Genomic DNA, 20,309 nt, shown 5'->3' with positions numbered 1-20,309 from the left:
TGCGCAGTCGGCGCGGTGCGAACGGGATGTGGAGCGGAGGGACGGACGGGTTGTGGAGCGGAGGGACGGACGGGTTGTGGAGCGGAGGGACGGACGGGTTGTGGAGCGGAGGGACGGACGGGTTGTGGAGCGGAGGGACGGACGGGAAGCTGCTGCGGACCCCACCTGTTGTCCCCGCTGCGTGCTCCTTCCTTGGTGGGCAGCGCCAACTCACACACCGCGGCGAAGGATTTCTATTTCTTTATTTCAGTTGCCAAAGCAGAAAAGTGGGTGGTTCCCACAAAAGGCCGGCTCCCCGCTCATCCAAGCTTTACGCCATTGAAACATTTTAACAAACAAAGGCATCAACATTCTCTGGTTCCTGATTACATAACTTTTTTATTAATGAGCACTCGGCCCCTATTTGCTAGGTGTATCTCTCCTAAATAGTCCACAGATGGATTGGAGTTGGGGTCCATTTTGAGTAGGTGGTCAGTGGTACTGCTCAGTACTGCTGGCTTCCCTCCTGGTGGCTCTGAGCCTCTTGGGATTGTATTCCTCTTTCCTTAAACAAAAGATTAGCCAAGCATACAACGCTTGGACTGCTCATGTCAGTACAAAGCTCCATCTCTGTCTCAGGTAGTGTCTCATCTCAGAGGTATGGCCTGCTGGAACAAATTTGTTCAATAGTTACCAAACTGTCAGGATACAGTTCTCCTGTTCCAGAGACTGGGAACAAAGTTCCCTAACTGGGTTAGGACTCATGATGCCACTGTTCCAGCTCCTTTGCCAGGATAATCCTTGTGGGAGAATGGTCCAAGAGAGCTGCATCTTCCATCCTGTAGTTGGATTTTCCCATTCAATGGCAAAGAAAACTTGATTCTGTTTGGCCATAAGTACACAAAAGAAGATGTCTTCTACATCTAACACACTGTAAAGTACATCTGAATCTCTGGTATTAAGGATTTGGGACTAGCAGATGCCCATCAATCTTGCACTACAATGACTTAGGCTTTTTCACTGGAAGGAGAGTTAAATTCTGATTGGCATTCACTTAATAACCAGAACTATAAGAAAGAATCTATTGACAGTTCTGATCCTGACCAGGCACCTGACTTTATAGCATACTGTTTTCTCCTTATGAGTCAGACTCCTGATTTCAGTTTGGTCTTTTTGACCCCCAAGCAGGGGCCAGACCAGCCTTTTCCAGATTGCCCTTCCAGTGCCCTTCTCCCACCTTCTCATCCCAAGGGACAGCCCTGCCCCACAGCTGTGTGCACAGAGAGGTACCCACAGCCTGGCTGCAGCCAGCTGGGCCCCCAGCCCACACCCCTGAGCCCACCTGCCCTCCCCACAGGGCTCCCCAAACCTGCTGCCCCCAGCCCCCCCATGCCATGCCCTGCCCTGTCTGTGCCAGCTGGACTGGAAGCTGAGTGTGCCCTGCTTTGGTCCCTCCCATGGCACAGCCCAACTGCTCCTTGACAGGACTGGCCTGGTGCAGGCTCAGCTCTTCCTGCAGCTTCTGTGCAGCTCCTCTCGCCTCCCTGGGCCCACAAGGGCTCTGAAGCCCCTTGGGCTTCTCAGAGCATCTGTAGGGCTGGGTGGGGACGTGGCACAGGCAGAGGGATTGTCCCTGGCATTCAGACCACATTGCCCCCAGGAGCTCCCTGCAGTGGCAGGGAAGGCTATTCCCAGGGTCGGGAGCAGCACCCAAGGCTCAGGACACCAGGCACAGCTGGCCTGATGTTGTACTGGTGGTGTGTAACCACTGGCACGCTGGTGCTGGTTTGTGCTTTGGTTTCCCTGTGGGTAATAGCTGTGCCATCGTGGGAGTGGGTGAGAGTTCCCGTGTCCTGGGGCTGGGTGTAGAAGCAGGGCTGGGCTGAGGAGATCTCCACTGCCTCCAGGGCAGCAGCTCAGGCAGAGCCAGGCTGTGCTGGAGGGAAACAAGGAGGCAGAAGGGAGTTTTCTTCTCTATTTTTTTTGTCTCCATTATTTTGTTTAATTTATTAATAACTTTTGCATGAAAAAAAAGTTAAAGTGTAGAAGTATCTGTGCAGTTCTTCAACATATCTGCCAAACATGAGAAGAGAACTGAAAGAAATAAAAAGAAAGTTTGTCAATGTAAACATCTAGGCCCAGACCCAAAGCCCCTCCTAAGTCTATCTAATGTAATCTAGTCTATCACCTACCATCTACCATCTCCAGTGAAGTGTTAATGGAAGCAGGTCAGAATGTTCCAGTCTGTGACATCCCTCTCTGGCAAAGAGGCCTGGATGTTTTCAGCCCCCTGGTCAATGGGGACGAAGCTGGAGAGGTTCTCAGTTGTTTCCTTGTGCCAGGTACACTCCAGGAAAGCTGTGGCCACGAGGGTTTCATCCAAGCCTGGGTTGTTGTGGCTGGGTTTGGTGAGGACTTGCTCCTGTTCTTGGGGACAGTCCATGTGCTGCCCTTGTCCCGTCCAGTCCAGGAGTGGTGTTACGGGCTGGATGGGAGGCGGGAGCTCCAGATCCCCAAGAATGGAGAAGTCTCCTTCGTCCAGGTGGTTGTTCAGGAGAGCTTCCCAGTCAGTGTCACCCTTCAGCTCCGTCAGGTCATTCCGCTCCTCCTGGGTCCCGGAAGCAGAGCTGGGAAGCCGAGACACCTTGGCCATTGGCGTGAGCTGCTTGCGCTGCTGCCCCGCTTCCTTCTCCAGGCCATTCCAGTTCTGGCTGTTTTCAAACTCTTCAAACTCCTTCAGCAGCTGCTGCAGCTCCATGCTGATCTCGAGGTTGTTATGGGAGCTGCGGGCTGAGGCAGCTGGGCTGATGACGTGCCATGCCTCTTGCTGGGCTCTTTCAGGGGAGGCTGGCTGGATCTGCACTGCTGACATCCTCCACTCTTTGGAGGCCCTGCTCTTGAGCTGGTTGGCATATCGGGAGTGGAGCTTCCAAAATGCGCCTCTCCCTGGTTCGCTCTTCTCCCGGGTCACCTTGATGAAGCACTTGTTGATGCAGAGGCTGTGCCGGATGGAGCTCTGGGTCCAAAAGAGAAGAAAACCCAAGGCTGAATGCTTGTCTGCTGGCGTGAGAGGGACCTACCTGTGTGGGGAGGCTGGTGCAAAAGCAGGTTTTCAGCAAGGCCCTTTGGGAAAAGAAAGCAGGAATGGCAACACCAAGACATCTCGGGCTATGTGCCCTCCAGAAAATCCTCTGAATGTGCCTGGAGTGCAGCAAATAATCAGAAAGGAAACTCAGCTGTTGGGTAAATAACCCAGCTTTGGGCTCCCCAAAGCCAAGCCAAAGCAGCCAGCTTCTCCTCCCAAAGTGCTTACGTAGTTCCCCCAGCACAGGAGAGACTGGGGGAACCCAGGTGGCCCTGGAGAGGAAGAGGGACCGTCAGGGGTTCTCTTGCCCGTGATGGGCTTCAGGAACTGCTGGAGACCCAGCTGCCTGGGGAGAAGGTGGGAAACTCCTGGGTGGGGGGCTTGCAGTGGGTTTGCCCAGCCTTGGCTGGGTGAGCACAGCCAGCCAGGATCATGGGAACACTGCGGATTTGGGCTGGCAGTAAACAAGCGGGAGGATGAGCCACCCAGGGTCCTCTTGCCCTGCCCTCTGCTAGAAAGCCTCACGTGCCAGAGTGGCCCTCATGTGACCTCGTGTGATGAAGGAAGGCAGCAAGCCCAGGTGGCTGGGAAAAGCTGCTGTGGGGAGGGCTTCAGGCTGTCCCCTCCCTGCCAGGGACACGCTTGTGCTAGCTGGGGACAGCAGCCCTATTTGACCCCTCTTGGTCTTCCCTCTGCAGGTCTCAGCAGTTTGTCCCAGCGATGGAGCCTCCCTGGCTGTCTGAGGGGCCAGGAGACCAGCCCTGTGCCCTGCTTGGAAAAGCAGCAGCGCTTCATCTGGGAAACTCCCCAAGGAGTGACTTGTCCAACAAACAGCATCTCCATGCCTCTCCTGTGCCTGGTCCTCAGCACCCAGGGATACTCGATGTGGTGACTTTTTGCACGTGTGCTCAGCCCTGAGGGACTCGGGACCCCACCCGTGTTCCGGAAAGGTAGGGACTGAGAGGCCTTCGCCACAGAACCAAGAGGAGCCTCAGGGGCTGGGAGCCCAATGGGTACCTCCCAGCTCCCAGAATGGCCCCGGGCTCTCCCCCAGGAGGGCTCCTTCCCTCTGACACCCTGGCAGCCCTGGCATTTGTGCCCAGCCAAGCTCTTTCCCGTTCCAGCCCTTCCCCACCAGCTGCCGGTGTCACTCTCCTCCCCGTGGGATCCAGAATCCCTGTGGGACCTTGTCTTGCAGGGTGGAGGCTGTGGAAAGCCCTGCCCAGCCCTGTCTGGAGAGGGGCCGAGGCAAGAGGGCTGCAAATCTCCTACCTGCCAGGTGGGATCAGCAGGTTGGAAGTAGCAGAAGTTGTCACTGATCCACTTGCAAATGGCCGAGAGGGTGATCTTGGGCTTCTTGCTGGCTTCCATTGCCATGCAGATGAGGGTGGCGTAGGAGTAGGGTGGCCTGACGTGCGGGTTGGTCTTGTAGTTGATGTTCCCCGTGAGCTGAGAGGGCTCAGCCACGTCGTGGTGCATCGTGGTGGTCATCGAGGTGGTGGAGGAGGAGACAGCCGTGCGGGGAATGTCGATGTACTCGCACAGCTCCTCAGCAGTCAGGGGAAAGCCTGGGGATTGAAAGTCCACCAGACTCACCAGATTTTCCCAGATGGTGCAGCGGTCCTCGGGGTCCTCGGATATCGGGGGCAAGCCGATGTGGGCGCCTGTGAGGTTAACCAGCCACGTGAGGTCTGGCTCGCTGCCAGGCCTGTCGTCCTTGGTGGAGCTCGATTGCCCCTGAGCTCTCAGCACAGGGCTGGAGCACACCATGCCTTGGCACGTCACCGGGTGCATGTGAAGGGGAGGGAATGGATGGGACAGATCCTGCAAGAACAAGAGGGAGAGGGTTGAGGTTCCCTGAGGCACAGTCACTCTCTGGCACCTGAGCAGGGCCAGGCCTGAGTGCTCCCGGTGTTGCTGGGCAAGACCCATCCCTGGAGTGCTGGGCATGGGAGCTGCAACATCTTCCCTGGGGGTACTTTAGCAGCCCTGGCCCTCGAGAAAATTCCCTCAAACCATCTGTTGTGCTCCCAGTGCCACCCAAACCCCAGTGGGCTGGTGCTGCCCAGCAAGCTTTTGGCTGAAAAACCAACAAACCCTCCCCACAACCAACCAAAATCCGTCCCTGCCATCCCACCAAGAGAGGTCGTTTCTCCCACCTGTCGTGAGCAGAGCAAACTCTCAGGGTCTTAACACCTCAGCTAAAGACCTTAAAGTCTTCATCTGGTCTGTCCCATCCCCATAACCTGCCTCCCTCGTTTTGATGCTGTTTATGCTTCTCCCTTCCCCTGGTACCCCAAACCAAGCCGGGTGTGGGGGGTCGCAGGGACCCACTCCAACCACAGCGTCACTTGGAGCCAACCGGCAGCTCCAGGCTTTGGGGAATACCGGGCAGGGGATGCGGCACTGGCTCCGGTGCCGGGCTGCAAAAGCGGAGTCCCGTGGTGGATTTTGGGCCACGAGAGAGCGAGCTCCCGGACGGCAGCGGGGGCCGCTGGCCCGGCTGTCGCGGGGGTTTGGCGGCGAGAACGATGCGGAACCCCCCGCGCGGGCGGCGCGGCCGTTGGGGGGAGCAGAGACAGCTCCCCTCCCGCTTCCAGGAAACGGGCTTTTCCCCCCCCCCCCGGACCAGGACAGGGGTTTTCCACCAAAACGAAGGCTCCGGGCAGTTTGCTCAGGTGCCCGGTCCCCAGCGTCAGCGCCCAGCCCCGGCCAGCTCCCGCGCCCGCAGTAAGGGAGGGGGGGCATCCCCCAAGTGCTCGCTCGCCGCAACCCTCCGCAGCGGCGGGCGGGCCCGTCCCGCCGCCCTCCCCGGCCCCCGGCCGCTCCCCGCCGCCGTCCCGTACCCCGTGCCGGTGTCGTGCCGCAGCTGCCGCAGCTCAGGAGAGAGCTCGTCGTTTTTTGGAAACGCAGGACGGCAGCAAAACAAAAAACAACAATCCGTAGGGAAAAAAGAAGGGGCAAGAGCAGGGCCGAGGGAAGGCCGCCCTGCGCTGTGCCCGGGCCGGGCCGTGCCCGCCGAGTCGCCGACAGTCGCCGAGAGTCGCGGCCGCCCCGGCGCTGGGGACGGGGGGGGTCTGAGAGGATTCGCGCGTGGCGGCGGCGACGCCCCGCCCCGTCAACATCGCCCGGCCCTGCCATTGGTGCGCGCGTTGCCGTGGGCGGGGCCTGTCGGACGGGCACCGCCCCCGCGGCGGGAAGGGGCCCGGGGTGATCCCCAGGGACGCTGGTGAACCGTGGAATCATGGAATCGGCCGGGTTGGAAGGGACCTCTGAGATCATCAAATCCAACGCTTGGTCCACTATTGCCGTCGTTACTAGACCATGGCACTAAGTGCCACATCCAGTCTCATCTTAAAAACCTCCAGGGATGAGAATCCACCCCTTCCCTGGGCAGCCCATTCCAATGGCTGAGCACCCTCTCTGCAAAGAATTTCTTCCTAATCTCCAACCTAAACCTCCCTGGCACAGCTTAGGACCATGCCTTCTTGTCTTACTGATCACTACCTGGGAAAAGAGACCAACCCCCCCCCGGCTCCCCCCTCCTGTCAGGGAGTTGCAGAGAGTGAGGAGGTCTCCCCTGAGCCTCCTCTTCTCCAGGCTGAACAGCCCCAGCTCCCTCAGCCTCTCCTCACAGCACTTGTGCTCCAGTCCCTTCCCCAGCCTTGTTACCCTTCCCTGGACCTGCTCCAGCCCCTCCATGTCCTTCCTGAGCTGAGGGCCCAGAACTGGACACAGCTCTCCAGGGGTGGCCTCACCAGCACTGAGTCCAGGGCAAGAATCACTTCCTTGGACCTGTTGGCCACACTGTTCCTGAGCCAGGCCAGGATCCATTGGCCTTCTTGGCCACCTGGGCACACTCTGGCTCCTGTTCAGCTTCCTGTCCATCCAAACTCCCAGGTCCCTCTCTGCCTGGCTGCTCTCCAGCCCCTCTGTGCCCAGCCTGTAGTGCTGCATGGGGTTGTTGTGTGGTGGACCAGCCGTACCCCACAGCCAGCCCCAGCAGCCCCAAAGGCTGCGTCCAAGGTTTTGGAGACAATGGGGTAGAACCCCCACCCCAAAAAAGGCTCTTCCACCCACCAAAACCCAACCTCACAGATACTCGTACAACACCAACATGTAAATCCTTTTATTTTCACCTTGATTTTTATTTGATCCATCTTCATTCCTTCAAAACACCTGAAATTAGGGTAAAAATAAAATACAACAAAGCATCTAAAGTCCCATCATTTTACTGGAATTTGGGGGTGAATTTGGAGTTCAGGGCATATTCAGGAAGATTTGGGGGTTCTGGGCAGATTTGGGAGAATTTTCTCCATTGCTTTTTCCTCCAAGAGCCAAGAGGGATAAATCCATCACCTCAAAACTATTCAATCCCACTGAAAATGGCTCAATCCCACCCCAAAATTACTTGATCCCACAGCCCCCTCAAAACCCCAAGAGGGGTGGGATGGGGACTGGGAGGGTTAGAATGGGGTGGGAAGTGGCTTGGGAGGGGTGGGATTGGTTCCTGAAGGAGTGGGATGAGGTTTGGAAGGGGTGAGATGGGGGAAATTGTTCTTGGGAAGGGGGTCTTCATGCCTGGGGGAGTGGTGGGATGGATGGGTTGGGGTCTGGAATGAGAGAGCTGAAGGTTGGGGATCCCATTTCTGAGGGCATTTTGGGGTATCCCCCATTCCTGAAGTGATTTTTGGGTATCTGCCATTCCTGAGGGGGTATTGGGCTACCCCCAATCCTGAGGGAGTTTTTGTGGTACTCCCCAGTCCTGAGGAGGGGACTGAGGGAGGGGATGTGTGGCTCCAGCACCTGGAATGGGGTGCTGCAGGGAGGGACACTGGGAGTCTGTTTTGGGGAGGATCTTGATGCTTTCTGCCAATCTGGAGGATTATCAACAGCTTGGGGGGGGGGGGGATTAACGCGACCCCCCTCATTTTGGGAGGGTTACATGACCCCATTTCTGAGAGGATCCTGCTGCTTTCCACCAAGTTTGAGGGGTTATAAACAGCCCTTGGGGGTTCTCCCCTCATTTTCGGGGATTGGGATGACCCCATGGCTGCAGTGATGGCTGAAGGGGGGTTATAACCCTCAGCTGGGGGTGATATAATCAGCTTGTGCAGGTCCCATATTAGATGGAAATCCCACCTGCAGGAGGGTGTCCCTTATTCCTTCAGGTCCCCTGGGGTGGGTCTGGGACCACTCCCGACATGGGGACACCCCCTCTCCTGGCCATCCTACCTCCCTTTTCCTTGACTCTGGCACCCACTGCACCCCCAAATCCGGCCTCTCCCAGTCCCCAACTCCTCCTTTCCTCAACATCAGGGATCCCCTGAACCCCCTTCCCGGACATCCCATGTCTCCCCACCCACTGAACCACCTTTTCTTGACACTGGAGGCCCCTGGATGCCCCTTTTCCTGGGCACAGGGACCCCCTGGACCCCCCACCCTTCCTCTCCCCACCTTTCGTTGACCTGGGGAACCCCCTGGACCCTCATTCCCAGACACTGGGACCCCCCTGCACCCTCTTCCCCAGCTCCAGACTCCCCCTGCACCCCCTTATCCTGCATCAACACCTCCCTACACCCCTTTCTCGCCTATCCCACCTCTCCATCCCCCCCCAGCCTCCCCCTGCCTTGACTCTGGGACTCCCCAGGCCCCCCAAAACCCCGTGTCCTCCCTGCGTTACCTGTTGGTGGTGGGGTCAGAACCCAGCCCGGGGCTCCCCTACCTCATATCCATGGAGGAGGAGGAGGGGAAGGGGCTGGAATTAGGGAAGGGCAGGAGCGAGAGGAAGTGGAGGGGGAGGAAAGGGCGGGATGGGGAGGAGCTGGAGGAGGAAGAGCAGCCAGAACAGAAGGAAAGGCCGGGAGTCCGGAGCTTCCCCGGGAGCATCACTCCCCCCGCATCCCGCAGGTGAGCCGGGAGGGGGAGCTCGCCCCAAATATCTTGAGGGGTTTGTTTTTTTTTTTTCTTTTTGTCGAGGGCTAGTGCGATATTGAAGCCTGGAGGACTCCAAAGCTGAGCCAGAAATGCCCTTTGGGCGATATTGGGGGTCCCCAGGAGGTGCTTTTTTGGGGGGGTCCCGGTGGCGGTTCCCGGCAGAGCCCCGGCGGTGGGCGGGGGGATGCGGGGTCCCCCCCGGGTGGGGTTTGGTCTTCCCTTGGTCAGGAACTTCCATTGTCGGCCCGCTACCCCAAAACCCGCACACCGGTTTTGGGGACCCCCCGGGAAAGCCGGGGGTGGGTGGGAACCCCGGGACCCCCGGAGTGGGGAGAACAGAGAGGGGTGATACCGGAGCTGGGGGACCCCCGACAGCCTGGAGAGGGGGGGCAGTTCTGGGACAACAAAATGGGTGCCCGGAGAGGGGGCATTCCCAGGATTCCGGGGCCCCCAGCAGCCCGGAGAGGGGGAACTCAGGAGAGGGGGGACCCGTGGGACCCCTGTGTCCTGGTTAGAGCAGCCGGGACCAGTTTCATCGCTGTATGGGTGTAACCCAAACTGTGTGTTCTACACCCTCCGTGTCATTTCCCAGGAACTGTTAACTACAGGTCGTTTGCAGCAGCTGCTCAGAGCACACCTGACCCCTCAGGCTGTAGTTATGGGTGACGTTAACTCCCCTCCAGGGACTCATTAGCACCTCCACACCCAGCCTGAGGGGTCACGGCTGCTGCTAATGGGCCACCAAGGATTCCAAAAATATCTCACGACTCACATCACCCATTGTGGAACTCCCCGCCCTGGGGGAGGTACTGGGCAATCCCACTCGAACCTGAGCCTGTATAATCTCGGGGTCTTGGGACTTCTGGGCCCGTTTGTCCCATCCAGAGGAGGACCAGAACCTCGACCAGACTGCGACCACCACTTTCTACCAGACTGTGATCATCACCACCCTCGACCAGACTGCAACCAGCACTCTCACCAACAGGTTTTCCCTCTCCTTTTACTTTGGACTCAGGGGGACCATGTAGGGCTCAGGGTGGGGGCCAACAAACACCGCTCTGTTCGTGCCCCAGGGTGCTGGGTTATACATCTGAGTTTTGTTTGTCCGTATAATTGTATTTATCGAATTATTTTTAATAAATCGTAACTCTGACTTATAATCTCTTTTGAGCTGGGTTCATTTCTCCTGCTGGTTTACCTTTAAACCAGCACACCCTGGAGAAGGGACCCCCTGGGACCTCTGAAACCCTTGGCATTCCTAAGTGGGACCCTGGAGAGGGGGCAATCCCAGAACCCCAAAGTGGGGAAACCACAGAGGCACAGAGGCTTGGGATTCCCGGGACCCCCTGGCAGCTTGGAGAGGGTGGTGACCCCAGAGAGGGGGAACCCCCAATACATGTGGGACCCCCAGCAGCCCGGACAGGGGGGACCCCTAGAACCCCAAAGTGGAGAGACCAGAGAGGGGGATCTCCTGGGAGGGTTTTTTGGGGCTGAATGTTGGTATTTTGGAGGTTTTTACAGTCGCAAGATGCTTGGTGGCTTTTAGATATGGACTTGGACTGGAGGAACCCCCAACCCAATGTGCTCACACCTTGTTTTTGCTCCTCAAAACAGGATTTCTCCTTCCTTGGCCAGATGGAGGAGGAGGAGGCTACAAGGAAGAGGAAGATGCTGCAGGACACTCAGGCAGGTAGGAGGAAGTCAGTGCCCCTTTGCCCCTGTCTTTCCTACATCTTCCAGCCGAGCATCACCCCGGGCTGCAGGACAACCCCACTGATGCTGCCATCCTACTGGGGACGGATTTGGGGGGATCTCCTTGCCCTTTCCTCTGGCCCAGAGGCAAATCCCCTCCTTGTCCTTCTTCTTTCCTACCCCAGGCCCTGAGCTGAGGACAGAGAGCCCAGAGGACAAATCCCCCCATCAGAACCTGGTGGGAGAGGCTGTTTTGAAGGGCTCCACGGCGCAGGAAGGCAGCGGGGAGGAAAAGTCCCGGACATTCCCCAGGAGGGGGGACTCCAAAGCCAGCCCAGGGTGCTTCGAGGAGGAAAGACTCACCCTGTCCTGGGAAGGCGGCCAGAGCTTGAGCCAGAGCTCTGACCTGGTGGTCCCTGAGCAGTTTCACACTCAGGAAAAGCCCTACAAGTGCTTGGAATGTGGGAAGAGCTTCAGATGGAACTCCCACCTCCTCACCCACCAGCGCATCCACACTGGGGAACGGCCCTACACGTGTGGGGAATGTGGGAAGAGCTTCAGGCACAGCTCCCACCTCATCACCCATCAGAATTTCCACAGCGGGGAACGGCCCTACACGTGTGGGGAATGTGGGAGAAGCTTCAGCCGGAACTCTGACCTGATCTGCCACCAGAAGATCCACACTGGGGAACGGCCCTACAAGTGCTTGGAATGTGGGAAGAGCTTCAGCAAGAGCACTGCCCTCCTCACCCACCAGCACCTGCACACAGGGGAGCAGCCCTACACATGTGGGGAGTGTGGGAAGAGCTTCAGCCAGAGCTCCAACCTCATCACCCACCAGCGTGTCCACACTGGGGAAAGGCCCTACACGTGTGGGGAATGTGGGAAAAGCTTCAGCCAGAGCTCCAGCCTGGCCTGCCACCAAAAGATCCACACTGGAGAACGGCCCTACAAGTGCTTGGAATGCGGGAAAAGCTTCAGCAAGAGCTCCCACCTGATTCGCCACCAGCAGATCCACACGGGGGAACGGCCCTACAAGTGCTTGGAGTGTGGGAAGAGCTTCAACGTCAGCTCCAACCTGATGCGCCACCAGCAGATCCACATCGGGCAGCAGTCCTAAAAGTGTGGGGCGTGTGGGACGACCTTCAGTGGCAGCTGCACCTTCCTCACCCACCAGTGCATCCACACCAAGGAGAGGCCCTACACATGTGGGGAGCATGGGAGGAGCTTCGTCCGCTGCTCCAACTCCATCACCCACCGGAGGTCCCGTGTTAGGAAGAGACCTGGTGACCCACGTTCTGGGTGATCCATGGTGGGCACAGCCCTAGTGATCCGTGTTCCCAGTGGTCCATGCTGGGCAGTGTACTGGGTTTTGGTAGCAGGGGGGACTCCAGGGGTGGGTTCTGTGAGCAGCTGCCAGAAGCTTCCCCCATGTCTGGCATCTGTTCTGACCCATCCTGAAGGTGAGGGTGACCCAGGTTCTCATTTATGGATTCCTTGGGGCAGATTAGAGTGAAAGGGCATCAAATGATGGCTGTTTATAAATATATATGTGTAGGGTTTATTTTAGAACAATTTGGATGCCATGTAAAGCAGGTTTGGAGCCATTTTGGTTCTTATCTCTAGTAATAAAAAAGCATAAAAGGAACACTTAAAAAAATTTACAAGGGAAAAGAAAGAATCAGAGTAGAAAAATACAGAGTCACAACCCAAGGATCCAGCATAGACCTGGTTGTTGCAATTTCAATGTCCCTTGGTCCAAGTGATGGTCACAGTCTTGATCCATCAGGGGTTTTCAGTTTCAGGGAAAGTTTTCAATGCCAAATGTTTACTCTTTTTCCTTAAATCCAGGACTGAGAGCAGTTAATTCTGCTTTCTGAGCAGAGACAGTCGTTGGTAAGGCTGCGATTTGATTCCCTTGGTTGTGGTGGTCACTGCTCAGCCTGTCACTCGTTTTCCCTCCTGAACAAAGCTGCTTCCATTGTGTACAATTCCCAGTCAGGGCTTTGGGCTGGAAAAGGCTCATTGCTGATCTGCTAGAAACTGTGCAAACACTCCCAGAGCAGCATTCTGCCTCTCACAGATAAACAGTTCAAAAGGTTTTGAGAGATGTGGCAGACCCAGAGCAGGGGCTCTCATCAGGGGGTGCTTTGGCTGCTTAAAGGCTGCTCTTGCACCACCATCTGTCCAGGTGAGGAAATTCTTATAGGGCTGTTTTTAAAAGTTCATATAATGGTGTTACCACAAGTCCATAGTGAGCAATCTAGAGTCGACATCATCCTGCCACTCCCAGGAAGGCAGTTCATGAACTGTTTGTGGCTCAGGGAGGAGACAGGTGGCTTCTTCTCTTCCTTCCCTGTTTCTGGATTTTCTCATTCAAAAGCAAAGATTTCTTGACTTTCCTTGACCAAGGGGATGCAGAAAAAGGCATTATTTAATACTGTAAAGTGCTCTAGGTTATCAGTTAAGAGGGTTCTCTCAGGTCCTGCACTAATCAATGATCTTTACCATTTGCTTTCTTTATGGGTACTTGGATTCACATTCTACAAGCAAACCCTGCTTAGCAAATATGTCTGTTATTGAAACCAATCCAACTTAGCTTTCTAATTTCAAAGGATACTGGTTTTGCCTTACTGATATAGCTCCTGGCTTAGGGGTGATTCGATTTTCCTGGAATTCCACTGGCCCACACGGAACAACTTCAACTTCAGTCGGTGTCATAGGTTTTCTTGTTTTCAAGAAAAAAAAAATCCCTGCTTGGAATTTTTTCCCTTTAGCACCGTGAAAGAAAGGTGTTGAGGGAGGGGGGAGGAGATGACCAGAGTGAGCCACACACACAAAAGGACCGGCTGATAGCCCCACATTCCAAGCTAATGGCTTCAGAAGACTGCAGGGGGAGGCGAGTTTTTTTTTTTCTTCTGGGGAGGGCACTTTAGCCCTGACTCAGGGAGGGTGTGAGTGAAGAGAAGAGCTCCAGGGTTCGTTTTGCTTTCGGCCAAGTCACCTGGACCGCCTTTGACCCCTCTGTTCCTTCACGCCCTGTCCTGCCCCCGGCCTGGCTCAGCTTCCAGAACGAAGATTTGGGAAAGGGCTCTACCCACGTTTGTTACAAGTGCACTGGTGGCTAAAAAGGCCAATAAGAGACAGGCACGTCCGGCTGCAAAAGGCACAGCAGAAAGACTCCTGAGGTGGTAAATTCTGCAAGGCACGATTCTTTCTGCGTTGTCTTTTCTCCTCAAGGGTGACCCTGCTGTGTTCTCAAAGGCATCAGCAGCGTTACAGATGATGTGTCTCCAGACCTCCCAGTTGGAGGGCAGAGTAGACCAGTTATGTTGATCAGTATGGCCAAGGCTGAGATGTTGTTTCAGGGAGTCCTTGTATTTTCTCTTCGGGGCTCCTCTCTTGTGGCAGCCGGTGGCAAGTTCACCATAAAGCAGGATCTTAGGGAGGGGGTAAGAGAAGGACAACTCTAAACCCGGGCAGATGGAACTCGTTCAGCCCTGTAAGGCCATCCCTCTAAGAGAAGGTCACTCTAAACAAACCTATGTCCTGAGGACCTTGCTGCCACCATCCCAGCTCGCTCGGCCCCGGCAGATGAACCTTAGGATTAAAGGGTGGGCTCAGTTCAGCACACACTGTGTCTCACCTAAAAAATCCATTGTGCAGGCTCGAAGGCCTTACCCTCATTTGCAAAGCCCTGTATCACCAGCACGCTTGTAACAAACCTTTCCCAAATCTTCTGGCCATGATTGAGGGAGGGTGGTCCTTCATCCTGGAGACGTGCCCTGCCCAGCACAGCTGCGTTCTCAGCAACATGGCCTCAATACTTGTGACTGCTGCTTGTTCTAGAACAGACGTATCAGTCACATAATCTGACCAGTGGATGTTTAGGATTGCGCTCGCCTCAGATTTCATCGGAGAAGCCGGTACCGTCCGCGGAGGAGCTTTAGAGGGGAAAGGCTGCTCTTTATCCCACTCCAAGAGAGGAGCCCCAAAGAAAAGATACAAGGACTCCCTGAAACAACATCTCAGCCTTGGCCATACTGATCACCATAACTGGTCTACTCTGGCCTCCAATCAGGAGGTCTGGAGACACATCAGCTATAACGCCGCTGATGCCTTTGAGAACGCAGCAGGGTCACCCTTGAGGAGAAAAGACAACGCAGAAAGAATCGTGCCTTACAGAATTTACCACCTCAGGAGTCTTTCTGCTGTGCCTTTTGCAACCAGACGTGCCTGTCTCATATTGGCCTTTTCAGCCACCAGCGCGCTTGTGACAAACGTGGGTAGAGACCTTCCCAAATCTTCGTTCGCGAAGCCCGGCCCTGACTGACCCCACTCCGTGCTGGTGGCAGTTTACACCCATCGGCGAGGAAGGGCAGTTCCAGGCAGAGCCAGAGGGGAGGAATCACCATCTCCCCTTCTCCCTCACCCGTCTGTGGTGGCCCCTCAGAGACCCGATAGCGCCCCCTGCCGGCCCCGCCCCCAGCACTGAAGCCCCGCCCCGGCACTGAAGCCCCGCCCCTGACACTGAAGCCCCGCCCCTGGCACTGCAGCCCCGCCCCCCGATGCACCAGCGCCCCCTGCTGGCCGCGGTTATCACCGCTCCGAGAGGCGAAAAATTAACTGTAATTATTTTATCGGTGCGAGTTTGGGTGCGGGATCGCTGCTCGTTTTCTTTCGTTGTCTTACCTCTATGTATGTATTCTTTAGTAAAGAGCTGTTATTTTTTTCTTTTCACCTGGAGCGTCTTAATTTCGAAGTTGTGATTACTTCGGAGTAATTATTAATTACTTGGTTTTTCTCCTATCCCGCCCTCCTTAGCAAACGCTTCTGCCTCGTTAAGCTGAGGCAGTCAGGATGTTGCTGCTGACTGGAGTTACCTCCTGCATAAGAAGAGCTGCTGCTTTGACATATTTAGTCTCAGCAGTTACAATTTCAGTATCCCCATTTTTAAAATTTAATTTCTGTCTCTGGTTTTCCAATGAATCTCATCCTAGCAAAGGTTTAGGGAGTTTGGTAAATAGAGAAACTGATGAGTTACCCATTATTTTCCCAGTTTAACCCCTGTCACACCAATAATCTTTACAGGTCATTCTTTAATTCTCCTTCTGTTCTGTTAAGAACTGAGTAAGTTGCACCTGTGTCTTACTAATTCATGGACAAACCAGATAGTGGGGTCTTGACCCCACGCTTTTTAGCCAGTGATATCAACATCATGCTCAGTGTATAAAGTGGGGGGAAGAAGGAGGAAAGGAGGGAGGTTTGGAGCGATGGAGTTTGTTTTCCCCAAGTCACCATTCCATGGGATGGGGCCCTGCTCTCCTTGAGGTGCTGAACACCTGCCCAACCATGGGGACCAGGGAAGGAATTCCTTGGTTTGTTTTGCTTATGTGTGCAACTTTTGCTTGTCCTTATTAAACTGTTTTATCTCAATCCATGAGTTTTCCAGCTGTTTCCCTCCTGATTCTTTCTCTGATCCTGCTGATGGGGGAGTGAGGAGTGGCTGTGAGGGGCTTTGGGGGCTGGATGGACTAAAACCACAACAGCCTTTCTTGGTGTCCAGGGGCTGAGAATGTTGGAGATACTGACAGTTGGGACTGGGATGTGCTGATGGAATTTACAGCTGCTGGTGCTGTCTGGGGCTCCTGGCTGTGTGTCAGTCTGATGCTCCTTAGTGGCTGCTTGTTGTCACTGCTGCTGCACTGGACAGGCTGGAAGTCCATATGAACCTGAGTTGAAGGGTCTGTGACCTGTGGATGAGTCCAGGTTGGAGCAGAGATCCCACTGCAGTCTAGGGAGGACCCCACACTGGAGCAGGGGATGCCCAAAGGAGGCTGAGACCCCATGGGAAGCCCCCATGGAGCCGTGGAAAGAGGAGCCCACGCTGGAGCAGATTTGCTGGTAGGACTTGTGACCACGTGGGGGATTCGTGTTGGAGCAGCCTGTTCCTGAGGGACTGTTGTAGATTTGAAAAGAGATGTTGGAATTTTTTCTCAGTGTCGGTCTCCCCCCCCCAGCCCCCCATCTGTTTCTTCTGGGGTGGGCAGAGCCAGGAGGGGCGACAGAGCAGGGCCGCACATGTGGGGCAGCACAGGAGGTGTGTGGGGAGGAGGTTCCCTTTAAAAGCCTGCCAGAAAGCTCTTGCTGTCCCTGTAGTGCCAAGAGTGGCACATCAACTGCACTTGAGAGATGGAGGGTAAGGGTTTTCTTTCCTGGGTGGAACGGCAGTCGTTCGCTTGTAGGAGCTCTGTGCTCAAATTGCCCATCCCACTCCCAAAATTCAGTGTGGATGAAGATTCCTACCAGACAAAAGGTGCCTGCACAGAAAGCTCTTGCTGCCCCTGTCGTGCCAAGGGTTGTGCACCAACTGCACTTGAGAGATTCAAGGCAAGGTGTGGCACTGAAGGCACAGCGATACCCAGGCTGTGAGTATGAGCCTGTGCCCCCTCACTGCCTTCTGTCAAGCCGTGGGGAACCACCCCCAAGGGAGCAGCACATCTGAAAGTATAGAAAGAAAAATGTAATCATTTACCAAAAAAAAAAAAAAAAAAAGAAAGAAAGATAAAAATCAGAAGGACTGTAAAAAATCCACCTCCTGAGGGATGCTTCAGTTGACAGGAGAATTCCAGTGACAGAATATGGCTGGCTGCTGCTCCTGGTTTTGTCATGTAGTGCAGGACAACATCCTTGGCCCACCTGCTGCTCCCCAGGGTCAGTGTGTGCTGCTGCAGAACTCACCCCAGGGGCAGTTGCTGAGCTCAAAACCTGCAGCTGTCAGCAGAGGACAAGTAGAGAAAACTCTCTTTGTCCAAATGCCCTTGGAATGCAGAGGGAGAGAAGGGACCTGGGGCAAACACCTCAGCAGAGGCTCTGGCAGAACAGGCATCTCCCCTCCTTTTCAGTGCCTTTCTTCCATGCTGCTGTTTTCCAATATTCCCAGCACGTTGCTGTCTCAGTTTGTGTATAAATGTTTCTGCATGTGTTCAGGATGGCTCTTCCCATAAGGAATGCTGCCTCCTCCACGGAACAGAGATGATGATCTACCAGCCAAGCTGGTAGATCTACCAGATTCTACCAGATTCACTCACTCAGATCCATTTTCTGCTCCCCCATTTTCTCACAGGAGACCATAAATCTATAATTTCTGTGGATTTTTGCCTTTTCCAGGAATCTGAACTGAGAGAAAACCAGAATCAGCCAGAGCAGCTGCTGTGCTTTTCCTAGTTCTGCCATGAAATGAGATTTAAGAGGCTGGTGTCTATCCTTGGCTTCATCCTCTGTATCCCTCTGGCACCCAGAGGAATAATTAATGAAAAATTAATAATCTGTATTTATGGGCTCCTTTTGCAGACAATATTTGATTAATCTCCACAGTCATCTACTCAAATAAGAAGAGATTAACCGACATCCTAATCTGTCATAAATCATAAAGGCAGGGAGAGGAAGCTCTTACCTTGAGAGACAGACAGACAGAGCAGAGCCTACATTAGGGTTTAGCCTACATTGGTCTAAATCTAATTTAAGCCAACATTAGGACCCTAAAATCACGGAATTTTAGACTGTGCTTCAGAGAACTGTGATCTGTGATATGTTATGTGCTTCTCCCTCTGCATCTACCTGTCATTGTTGCTCATCACACCAGTTCTTGTCTCTAGCAAAGAGAATCAGCTCACTCACTGAATCAGAGGGTTGCAGTGGGACCAGGAGTCCTCAGCCTGCAGGGCTTTTTTTGGAATGTCAGGATCTGCCAGCTCCATTGAGAAGCATCAGGGGCTGGGATAATTGGGAAAGCAGGAGCTTGTTTTCTGCAGGAATGTCCCGTGTGATGGTGATGGTTTCTGGGGAGCTGCTGCAAATTTGCAAATCAAAACCAAACAAAATCAACCTTGCAAATCTTTTCCCGGGACATTCTGGATTTCCTCAGGCTATAAAAACATTGAAGCCTCTAAACATATCAGACCTGTTTTTCCACATTCCAGGGCTACAGCCTACCTGTACCCTAAGGCTAAGATGAAATCACTGTCTCACACAGGGATTTGTCCTTATATTCACAAGCTCTCTGAAAAATTCCCTCCCCAGATTTGCTTCGGGGGACATAAAGGAAACAGATAAGGAAATATTACAAATAGAACTTTTTCTATGGGCGCTCCGTGAAAGATGCAGATGCACAAGTGTAAAGGAGAGACCAGACCCCAAGGTGTTCATGACTCAGCACCATCAACATCTTTTTGTCAGAGGTGTCCTCACGGAGTTGGAGTGAGCAGCAGCTGTGAGTCAGGATGGCAGTGTGGGCTCTGGCATGACAGGGAACTGCTTTTCCCACTCTCTGCCTGTTCCATGAGCCACCAGCCCCCCACCAGCTCGTTCACAGGCTGCTGCAGACCATGAGAGCAGGACTAAATTCTTGGCTGGGAGGTAATTTTGTGGGTGTTTACCAAACAATGTTGATGTCTGATCGGATTGAAACCCCTTTAATTGGCATTTCCTTATGGTGGATGAGCCCACAGGACAAACCAGATGCCTTGGGGCCAACAGAGCATCCTAAACAGGAAAATATCAACCCTCTGTACAGAGTATTTGGTATCAACAGCATGATTTCTCCAGTGCTAGAGGTTTGCCTTGCCCCTGTCCTGTTATCCTAGTAGGAATGTAAGGAGCTCACACTAAATCCAAACCGTCTTTGACAGCTTTCTAGAAAATATTGTATAAATATATATTCATATTTCTCATTATTTGGGCAAAGAACTAAAGTATCTTGAGAGAAAAATCTTTGTTGCAGCAGAAATCTGGGTATTTAAGGTGGTAGGCAATGCCATTTTCCAGCCTTGCCTTCCATATGATCCTGACTTCTGCCTTACAGGAGCCAATTACACCCATTAAGGAATAGCACAAGAACCATAAACTAGACCAAATAAATCTGTGCTACTGTGAAACACACATAAAGCTGTAATTTTTAATGCTTTTGTGAGCTCTTTAAAGCACCATGGAACAGGCTGCAGGGAAAAGCAGGCATTTGGCAGCCAATCACCTGGCAAGTGTTAAAAGGAACAACTTCAGGAGATGGCCAAGGTGACATCCATCTCTACCCTCTGGGTCTTTCTGCTTCGCTGCATTATATAATTTGGTTATTCTTTGGACAGAATGTGCAAGAATGTACATATTGGCAACAACAATAACAGGAAAAAGGGAAACCCAGAACGCTGGTGGCTCTGCCTTGGTGCTGTTGTGTTGGCTTTGCCCTTTCCTTCATAAACTCTTCAGTACAGAAATTCTTTTCTTTGGCCTCCCCTTTTGGTTTCACCTCATTTGCTGTGCAGAATTATTAATGCTCTGTGTCCAATTCTCTTGTGGGGTTAGTTTTTTTCCTACAAACACAGCAGTGCTGCAGAGCCTTCCCTGTCTCTCAGGCTGATCTGCCACCACGAGAAAGCTGCAGGCACCAGGTTGGCTCTGTAACAGGAAAGGGAAACCTGACAAGCCACATGAAACGCTGAAACAGCAACTAAAACACTTGTTTTTCCCAGCAGGCACCCAGGGCCTCTTTGAGGATTAAACCTGCTGCTAAATTTAGCTGTGTCTCCCTGGAGTTAGTATCAGAAGTTATCAGATCAGG

At 53.9% G+C, this 20,309-nt stretch overlaps 2 protein-coding genes across 3 annotated transcripts; one reads left to right on the top strand and one right to left on the bottom strand.

Moving 5' to 3' along the window:
- Window positions 1-1,727: 1,727 nt before the first annotated feature.
- LOC116799076 (forkhead box protein J1-like) lies at window positions 1,728-6,128 on the bottom strand. Of its 2 annotated transcripts, none has more exons than XM_032711899.1 (4): window positions 5,911-6,128; window positions 4,337-4,888; window positions 2,172-2,995; window positions 1,728-2,073 (listed from the first exon to the last, which is right to left on the bottom strand). In XM_032711899.1, the coding sequence occupies exons 2-3, from the start codon at window positions 4,856-4,858 to the stop codon at window positions 2,195-2,197; spliced, it is 1,323 nt and encodes a 440-aa protein (XP_032567790.1). In that variant the 5' UTR covers window positions 4,859-4,888; window positions 5,911-6,128; the 3' UTR covers window positions 1,728-2,073; window positions 2,172-2,194. The 2 variants fall into 2 exon arrangements, with proteins under 2 accessions (XP_032567790.1, XP_032567789.1); XM_032711898.1 differs by having other exon boundaries at window positions 1,730-2,073; window positions 2,168-2,995.
- Window positions 6,129-10,157: 4,029 nt separating this feature from the next.
- On the top strand, window positions 10,158-12,318 carry LOC116799081 (zinc finger protein 239-like). Its single transcript, XM_032711904.1, has 2 exons — window positions 10,158-10,691; window positions 10,879-12,318. The coding sequence occupies exons 1-2, from the start codon at window positions 10,496-10,498 to the stop codon at window positions 11,811-11,813; spliced, it is 1,131 nt and encodes a 376-aa protein (XP_032567795.1). The 5' UTR covers window positions 10,158-10,495; the 3' UTR covers window positions 11,814-12,318.
- Window positions 12,319-20,309: the final 7,991 nt, after the last annotated feature.

This window comes from Chiroxiphia lanceolata, chromosome 27, assembly GCF_009829145.1.
Source record: "Chiroxiphia lanceolata isolate bChiLan1 chromosome 27, bChiLan1.pri, whole genome shotgun sequence".
NCBI classification, from domain to species: Eukaryota; Metazoa; Chordata; class Aves; order Passeriformes; family Pipridae; genus Chiroxiphia; species Chiroxiphia lanceolata.
The sequence above is the reverse complement of the archived record's forward strand: the minus strand, read 5'-3'. Positions and strand labels throughout refer to the sequence as shown.

Coding starts and splice junctions, on each gene's coding strand:
- LOC116799076 (XM_032711899.1), bottom strand. CDS start 4,858: ATGCACCCGGTGACGTGCCAAGGCATGGTGTGCTCCAGCCCTGTGCTG. Junction 2,996..4,336: donor CTGCTGATCCCACCTGGCAG/GTAGGAGATTTG, acceptor TTTTGGACCCAG/AGCTCCATCCGGCACAGCCT.
- LOC116799081 (XM_032711904.1), top strand. CDS start 10,496: ATGTTGGTATTTTGGAGGTTTTTACAGTCGCAAGATGCTTGGTGGCTT. Junction 10,692..10,878: donor GCTGCAGGACACTCAGGCAG/GTAGGAGGAAGT, acceptor TTCCTACCCCAG/GCCCTGAGCTGAGGACAGAG.